The 8,867-nt window shown below is 36.4% G+C and overlaps 1 protein-coding gene across 3 annotated transcripts; it reads right to left on the bottom strand.

The window, feature by feature from the left end:
- Nucleotides 1–86: 86 nt before the first annotated feature.
- tmem87b (transmembrane protein 87B) lies at nt 87–7,135 on the bottom strand. Of its 3 annotated transcripts, none has more exons than XM_072436692.1 (20): nt 6,966–7,135; nt 6,348–6,408; nt 5,859–5,953; nt 5,650–5,784; nt 5,531–5,578; nt 4,806–4,974; nt 4,511–4,572; nt 4,228–4,411; nt 4,054–4,153; nt 3,810–3,903; nt 3,567–3,649; nt 2,599–2,696; nt 2,464–2,522; nt 2,282–2,385; nt 2,138–2,211; nt 1,988–2,058; nt 1,800–1,852; nt 1,665–1,695; nt 1,507–1,569; nt 87–1,443 (listed from the first exon to the last, which is right to left on the bottom strand). In XM_072436692.1, exons 1-19 carry the CDS (start codon nt 7,113–7,115, stop codon nt 1,528–1,530), a joined length of 1,713 nt encoding a protein of 570 aa, XP_072292793.1. In that variant the 5' UTR covers nt 7,116–7,135; the 3' UTR covers nt 87–1,443; nt 1,507–1,527. The 3 variants fall into 3 exon arrangements, with proteins under 3 accessions (XP_072292793.1, XP_072292791.1, XP_072292792.1); XM_072436690.1 differs by having other exon boundaries at nt 87–1,436; XM_072436691.1 differs by lacking the exon at nt 3,567–3,649 and adding an exon at nt 2,973–3,044 and having other exon boundaries at nt 87–1,436; nt 2,599–2,707.
- Nucleotides 7,136–8,867: the final 1,732 nt, after the last annotated feature.

Genomic DNA, 8,867 nt, shown 5'->3' with positions numbered 1-8,867 from the left:
GCTAAACTTCTTACATATTGTGCCATTCCACAATTACTATAATAATGTAAGTTATTTAAAAAGTGTAAAGTGACAGAAAACCAAGATTATTTAATAAAGTATTGATATTTAATCAGAAGAGGGAAACTGCTGGTATGAAGAGCACACTTCCTCCTGATGCCATCTGTGGAATTATGAAATAACAGGAATAAGCCAAAACCATCTGTACAAACAAGCAGGTCCACTGCAGGTGTCTGCAGTTTTATAGAACAGAAACGGTGCCATTAAAAGCATGATTATTCCAGCTTTCCTACCGTTAAAAGAACATATTGAAACCTCCTTTCAGGTGATCGGCTTGTGCCTGTGCCGCTCACGTCTGAGCTGAACGGTTTACAGCAATATAGAAAAAAGATTAAAACAAAAACATAGTATGTAAAATAAATGATTTTATCAACAAAGAAAGCAAATGCAACTAAATCGAACAAAAGCCGGCTTTAAGAGAAAAATAATTGAAATGGAAGCCCATCTCGTAAACAGAGTAAACATGAAGAAGCCACATATGAACAACCCATAAGTACACTTAGACAAATAAATAATAATAATGTCAACATACACAACAGTATATTGCTCTTATTTTGGAAAACAGAACAGCTTCCCACACACAAATAAGAGTCAAACTTGAACAGGATCACAACGCTAGTCTACATTACTGAACCGATTAACATTTGTATTAAAATCCTCTGTGTATCGAACTCCACAAACACTGTAGCTGGACTTGCAGACACCAGAAAAGAGAAACATCACTTTTCAACAACCTCCAAAAACTCAAGCTCCAAACCAGGACTACACATAGGGACAGCTTTGACTTTCAAAGTGCATAAGAGATAACATGAAACAGTGTATGAAATATTATGTTTCCCGACGGTTATTCGATGGAGATGAAGCAACTTTCGACACATCTACAGTTGAGTCCTTGGAGCCCTTAGCTGGGCAGACATAAAACATGTGAGGACGAGAGAATATCTGAGAGCTTTTCTGGTTTTCTGAAAAAAGATCTGAAAACAAAACATAACATTTCTACATCAGATAAACAACGCTAAAGTCAATCTCCAATGTGGTAGCATATTTCAAATAAATCTTTGTATGGTTTATTTTTTTCTGAAACCAGCCTTTACCTCAAGTAACATTTGTTTATGTTCATGCATGAGGTCTATTGCTCTTTCTAATCTCTGGCAAAATAAATTCAAAGGAATATGACAGAAATAAATACAGCACTTAATAAAACAACATTCTCTTTGGAGGAAAAAAAAAAAAAGGCTGGAAACTGATCACTTCAGGAAATCACTGGTCCACTGTCAGTGCAGAGACTGGTGTTGTTAAATTAAAACAACAAAGGGTCCTGCAAAGTGTCTCATGCTGGTCCGACCCCTGAAGTAGCACCCACACAGAGGCCCACACTGAAACCTGAAGAACAGACAATGAGATACAACCAATGACTAGTGAACTTCAACTAGAAACATGAGTCACCTCCGAGTCACAAACGAAGCATCACTCCAGTTTTGACATCTCGTACTTGGTCGTCATGATTTCCTGAAATACGAGTGGACAAATGTTCTTCTTAAAAATGCGTTTTCAATCAGAATTTCAATCAGAAATACGAGCGTTAAGAAGTAAGATGAATGTACCTCGTCTGAGTCGAGTAAGACGGGTAGAGCTCTGTGATGAGAATAACAGAAAACAGTCAGATTTATGTACAATTAATGCGCATAAAGAGCAATAATGTAAAGTTGTTTCGGCGATATAACAATTACGAGGCTTACACATCAGTAATTGAGCTAGGAATGTTGTCCTCCACCCATTTCAAGTCTTCATCCTGTAAAAAGAACATGTTAAATGCTGCCACCTGCTGCTCCGAGAGACGACTGCAGATTACCGTTTCAAACTGAGTATCTTAAAAGTGTATTTTTCATTGATCCATTATAAATATTCGTATTGATCATGTACGCACCGGGATTGCTTCTGAAGGTTTAGCTGAACCGTTGGACTCAGTTTTGGCTGCTCTTAATTTGATGCCATCCGCTGCGAATGAAATACAGGGATATTAAAAAATAAGTGAAAAGAAACCTGGTAAATCAGTTAAAATTCAATATTAAATTACCCATGTTTGTATTGGTCATAAACTCCTCAATCTCTTCATCATCAGAGTCATCCATAAGAGGTGTGAAGGCATATCTTTGAGCAAATAAAACAAGATTAGAACAAGTCATATTCACATTATAATGCGTTGATACCTTGATGGTACCTTTGGTTGTTTGCAGATGGTCTCCATAGAAACATAATGACGAGCAGAATGACGGAGAACAAGAACCTCCAGAAGGCGTCTTCCACCCACAGCTCGATCCAGTCCTTCGAGACAAACATTTGGGAAAAATAAGTCAGTAATACTTAAATAATCACATAATATTTCATGTATGAAACACTTACCGACTGACAATCCGCAAAACGGAATTTCTTACCAATCCATGCCATGAAGACGATGGAAGCTAATCAGAGGAAATTAACACGTAATATATTGTTTCACACAAATTAAAGTACCGAAGCAACGTTAATGAAACTTACCAAGAACAGCAAATATTAGCGTGTTTGTAAAATGTCTGTAAAGGGACAATTTGACCGGGTTCCTCCTGAGCTTCAGAGTCTTGATGGTTTGTGCCAGACTTACAAATATGTTCACCAGAGTCAAGGTAAACAACACACTCAAAACTTGAACAGACAGCAGTTTTACCAGCCAAAATTAGGGGTGTACTTTATGTACATATTCAAATGAGGTATATTTTGCATGTTTTGTAAAAGAAAAAAAGAAACCAATTTTAGTAATGCATGATTCATATGTTTGTGAAGTTAGGTAAAGGTTTATGATACTGTGTGTAAACCTCACAGCCTTTGGGCCCTAATTTAGGCACGGAGCAGAGGAAAGGTGCACAAAAGGATATCCACCAGCAGAGAGAGGAGTCAAGCAGAGCCAGGGGAATGTTGGCCAGCAGGGCCAAGTCTGAGTCTTTCGCCTAGAGGTCAGAGGTCACGGTCAGGACAGTGCAGGAACACACAGGGAGGAGAGAGCGGGAATTAAATTAAAGAGATTTAAAGTAACTCTGCAAAAACAACACAGAACCAATGACCACAGCAAATGGAAAATGAATGATCACTAGGGCTGAAACTAATGATTATCATACAAGTTGACTAGTCAGTGATTATTTTTTTAATTAAACTGGTAAAATTATTATTTTTACTGTACATTAAGACTTTTTAAATAAGACTAAGCTCAAGACTTCCAGAGAATTAGTGATTAAATTATTTATTATTGTATGACATTTTATTAGCACCCTTGTATTTGTTGTTAAAAAAAATATGTTTTAGAGTCCAGATGATTACAACCTATTTTTTTATAGTCAACTAGTCAGAATCAGTCAATTTATTGTTGCAGCCCTAATAATGACAATAAAGAAAAGAGCAAAGTTTAAACCACAACCCAACATTTCAAGTTAAAATGGCAGTAGCTATATATAAATAATATAAAGGGCAACAACTGGAAGGATATGAACCAAATGGTACAGGAATCGAGAATGGCAAGAACAACTTCTGTAATGAGAGCTGGGCCATTGTCCCGACCCTTTAATAAAGAGGCAGCCAAAAAAAACACATAATATATTTAAAGCTGCAGCAAATCTAGTAACATGCCAATCATTCAATGAAGATCCAATATAAAAGACAATTCAAACGGTCTCGGAATTTAAGAATGTGGACGTCGGTTGTTTGTTTGTCTGACTCACCCCAGTTATTCTTAGGACCCCTTCGATGCTCGCAAAGGCAAAGTATAGAATCCCCAAACCAACCACTCTGTGCATGACCGTCCCCAATCGAGGCCTGCAAGGATGAGAAACAGGACATTGATCGAAATGTATATATATATATGTATATATATACACATGTATATACACATGTATATACACATGTATATATACATATGCACACACACATGTATATATACATATGCACACACACACACACACTTACTTTACAATGCCATAACCAAGACTGACGATGATGACAAGCAGTCGAGCGAGGGTCCTCTTCAGAGCGGAGATCAGTTCAGCGAAAATCAATAAGCTTGATGCTGCAAAAATAACAAATGTATTTCACACGTGTTCTCATTGTAGTCAGGTAAATAATGATGCTTTGTGGACTTACTAGCGGAGCCGACGGCGTTCGTGTTCTCATATTCGGCACAGAACACGGCCTTCTCCACCATCCCCAGGAAAATGACCCCCGCGATCCAAAACTGAATCCGCAGCAGGTCCTTCCAGTAGCAGGCCGCCCAGAAGAACCAGAGCAGGGCGTACAAGATGTAGACGATGCACATCACCATGTAGAACTAGAGGAACGGGAGGTAAAACAAACGGGGCTCATTCTCTGTTCCGATTGCACTACTGCTGACGTAGAATCAAAATAGTAAATATTTGTATTAACTCACGATCATTAAAGGCCACTCGGTGATGGATATGTAGCCATGTTCCGCTTGCATCACCAAATCCACTGAAAAATAACATCAATCAAGGCCTCAAATCGTTTTACTGAATTCAAACATCAGATAAAGGAATGTATTTATTTTTTTTTTTTACTATTACAGTGTATTTATATAGAGCTGTTCCACAGTTAAGGCACTTGCAGCGCTATACAAGGCAACATGGGTGACATGTCTTGCTTGAGGACACGACCGCATTTCAAACAAGTTACGGCGTTTATCTTGTCACACAGAAGACTCTTACTTGTAAAATTCCAGTGAGCGTTTGGTTTGACGGACTGGATCTTGACGATCAGCAGATACGGTCCGTCCCTCCACGTGGTGGCGATGACGTTGTCTTTAATACTCGCACTGCCGTTTTTGACCGCTTTACGCTCATACTCGTCAGTAATCAGCCTGGTGTAGTTAGAATCCTAAACGTGACGAACAAAAAAAAAATGCAAACACGTTTCAGAAATAGACATTAGACATAAAATGTGCTTCGGCAATGTAACTAAATTAATAATAAATAAAAGAAAAACATGAAAAAATAAATAAGCATAAAATAAAAGGTGTTGGAATTACACTAATGTGACGAGTCGACTACAAAAAAGTAATTGTAATCATTACCTGGACGACGTATAATTACAATTATCAAAACGTGCCGCAGACTAAACCACATACAGAAAGACCTTTATATAACAAAGACAGTAATATTAAATCTAAATGTCAAAAAAGAAAAACATCTGGTTTTCATCAATAAGTATTCTCTTTCTAGAAGTCTTCATCATATTTCAACATTTATTTTGCTGAATATATTTGAAAAGTCTCAATGTACAATATAAATAATAAACTATTCAAAAAAAGGTTTGCCGACTAGTCGACGACTGAAATACCATGATTGTTAGTTGCAACATTACTACAATTATACAGTATGGACATTATGTGACACTGGTTAAATAAGGTTAATAGATGTAACGAGGTTCTTACCTTATGGTCGATGGGCAGGCCGGCAGGACGTGGATCTGCCTTTGCTTTCTGAAATAACAACAATTTGAGATAACATATGCAACTTTGACATGTCCAGGACAAAGAAAAGACAAACTCACACTGAGCATGGGGTAAGAGTGCATTTGGCTGGTGCATGTTATGGCCTTGTGTATGTGTTCAATGACTTCTCCTTGGTCCATAGGGTTTGGATCTAGACCTTCGCCACGATTCTGCGGTGTTCTCTCATACATTTCCTGGAAACAATATACACTCCAATATTACAAGTCTAAATTAACATTTATTTTGAAAACAGATTTAAATGACTTACGTCAATATTATTGAATGCATTGTGACAGGGGTAGAATTTTAAAAGCCAGTGAACAGTTAAATCCACGTTCTCAGCAGGACAACCAAGCGATACAACTGAAAGAGAGTTACACAGAGATGAAATGTATGGACAAAAATTACTATGTTTTTCTTTTAGTGTTACCTTGACAAAAGACAGATATTTTAAAAATGTATTATGCATGTGTCAAAATATCTCAGTAAATGTCTTTGTTGCGGTTCAAGTATCACAAAAAACATACAATACCATAAAATTAACCAAAAAGCGCAGAAATATCACTTTATAACATGCGCGCGCACACACAATATTCTACTTTTCCATATGTAAGTCAAAGCAAAACTCACAAGGCGCTTCACAAATTAAAACAATAGTACATAACAGCAATTGCGATTACTAGTGTTTTATATATCTCCCACCTCTAATACAGAGTATCACTAAACTAGACATTAAATAATGTAACCGTTACTGTACCTTTCAATTGTATGTCTGTGTTCTTGTACAAAGACTTTCTTATCAGCAGCGGCCTGGATGACTGTGGAACAAAAATGTTAATCACTGTTTACAGACTTTATTGAAAGGTTCAATAAAAAACTATTTTAGAAAACATGATGCAGACGTGTCACTGAAACTAATGGAAAGTCAACAGAGTCTAAAGCTTCCATATGCTAAATTATTGATCAACATCTTCAACGTTATTTTATTCATTTGGCAATTTCGGCGCACAGTGTGTCCAGTGTTTAAGTTTTTGATTCATATAATCGTCTGTACTATAAATAACTTAAGGAATAGATTTGAGGCAGGGGAGTGTATTGACTGAGAAATTGAGTCATATCAGGGATCTTATGCCTCAGAAAGCAACCAATGCAGAGTTTTAGTTTCACACACTGTCAACATGTGTCAGGATATATATTTTTAAACCGATTCTGAGAGTGTAGACTATAAACAATTAGCAAAAAAAAAACAGGGTTAAACTACATTTCACGTCTGTCAAACACACAAACCTGGGCATTAGCATTAGGCTAGCTAACTACTGTAGCTAAGAGACTGCGGCTAACTCCGGTAAATGATCGCTGCTAAAGGTAAACTTACGTTTACTACAGTTAATCTCCACAGGCCAGGCTCTGGTGCGGCACATGATGTATTTAATGTGCTGAGTAAAACCAGTGATAACAGGAGCCATTGACACAAAACCCGTGAGACAGGACAACTCCACGTCCGCATCACGGAAGCAGCGGCCATGTTGGATGTGTACAACGTTTAGATCTGTACGTACAAACGCACGCATGCAGGAGCGCGGTGACGTAAATAGAACACTAGAGACTCCACGCCCATGGCTCCATCCCGATAATATAATCAAGCCCCCGGAAGCCAAGATGGCCGCCATTGAAACCTATGGAGCTGCTCATTGGCGCATGGTTCCAAAAAAGTTTTTTAGTTCCGCATTACTTCCTGAATACTGGTATATCTCCTCCCACTTTTGTGACGTCATCGCCGTGAGGCTTTGGCGTCGGGAGCACGCACATCACAGCAGCGTGACAGACTGAGAACAGTCAACACGGACTTTTGGAATAATTCGGCTTGAAATAGTCTGTTTACGTAACGTATAATGATGGATTGTTATATCCATCTATAAATATACATGTATCATGTTGTAAAGCTCTGATATTTAAGAGAATTATAAAGAAGTGTTAAGATAAAAAGCCTGGTTTAATGACAATGAATTACATTTAGAGGTTTAATAACGTCCTCATCATTTTCTGTAGTTTTTGGTTTGGGTATTTATTTTGTTATTAACTTTTCAGTTATTAATTTACATAATATAATTTGGCCAATATGCTTTTTTTTAATCAGATAAAAGAAATATAAAATATAATCATCGATTCTGTTACATAATTGAGTTAAGCAGTATTTAATTATATTCAGTTTCCTTTTTGTATCATGTCAATCTTTAATAAATACAAAACACATTTGTTTATTAATGTATTTAATAAGAATAATGAACATGAATGAACTTGTTCAATAAATGCAAATTTGATTATAACTACAAATGATAAATTGATTTTAGCCAGTTTTAGTTGAGTTTTAAAGCTACAATGAGTTTTAAAGCTACAATGTGTGAGTCCCTTGTGTACTGTTCATTATTATTATCATCATTAATAGAATCAGAAAATGTATTGCCATTGTCAAAGAAAATAATTCACAAACAGTGGAACTTGCTTTGGTGATTCAGTGCAACATAAAAATATTAACAATGATAAAACAACCTGTATAAGTCAAAAAGAACATACTGAATAAGATAAAATATTCCTTTATTGTCCACACGTGAGGAAATGTTGTTGTTGCAACACAGTAGATACAGAGGAAAAGGACAGAAAACTTATAGGAAGTTTAAAAAACACTCTTAATAGATCGATCTTAATAGAAGAACTCTTATAAACAAAAAATCCTATAGACAGAACCTCTCATACCTTAATAAGGAATGGAGGGGAAAAATAAAGATAAAATAAAAACAGCGTAAGACAAAATAATACTAATAATAATGGTAAAATAAACACTCTTTTTACATCAGTTATATGCACATGAATGTGACATTATTACGTTAAATACTGAATATCTCAGTATTTAACAAGACTTTGTTTCCATGGCTACGCAGTCTTCTGTACTTCAGTAACTGCACCGTTCAGCTCCATCGTATGACTGAGAGACAAACAGAACATGTCACAGCTTTAGATTATACAAGTCACATAACATACACTTCATATGTTTTAGATTATACAAGTCATAGAACATACACTTCATATGTTTTAGATTATACAAGTCATAGAACATACACTTCACATGTTTGTCCTGAAGCTGCTTTACAGACACATGTGACAGAGCAGTGGCTCTTTTGAAGAACAATTATCATTTAGTTTTTTTGGTCATAACAAAACAGACATTTTATAAATTCAAAGTACTGATTCTACACTGTTTACTTTTAGTCGAGGCACA

The sequence above is a fragment of the Eucyclogobius newberryi genome, unplaced genomic scaffold (genome assembly GCF_026437365.1).
Source record: "Eucyclogobius newberryi isolate DKJ021-1_F unplaced genomic scaffold, fEucNew1.0.hap1 SCAF_8, whole genome shotgun sequence".
NCBI lineage: Eukaryota > Metazoa > Chordata > Actinopteri > Gobiiformes > Gobiidae > Eucyclogobius > Eucyclogobius newberryi.
Note: the sequence above shows the minus strand (reverse complement) of the source record. Positions and strands in the feature narration are given on the sequence as shown.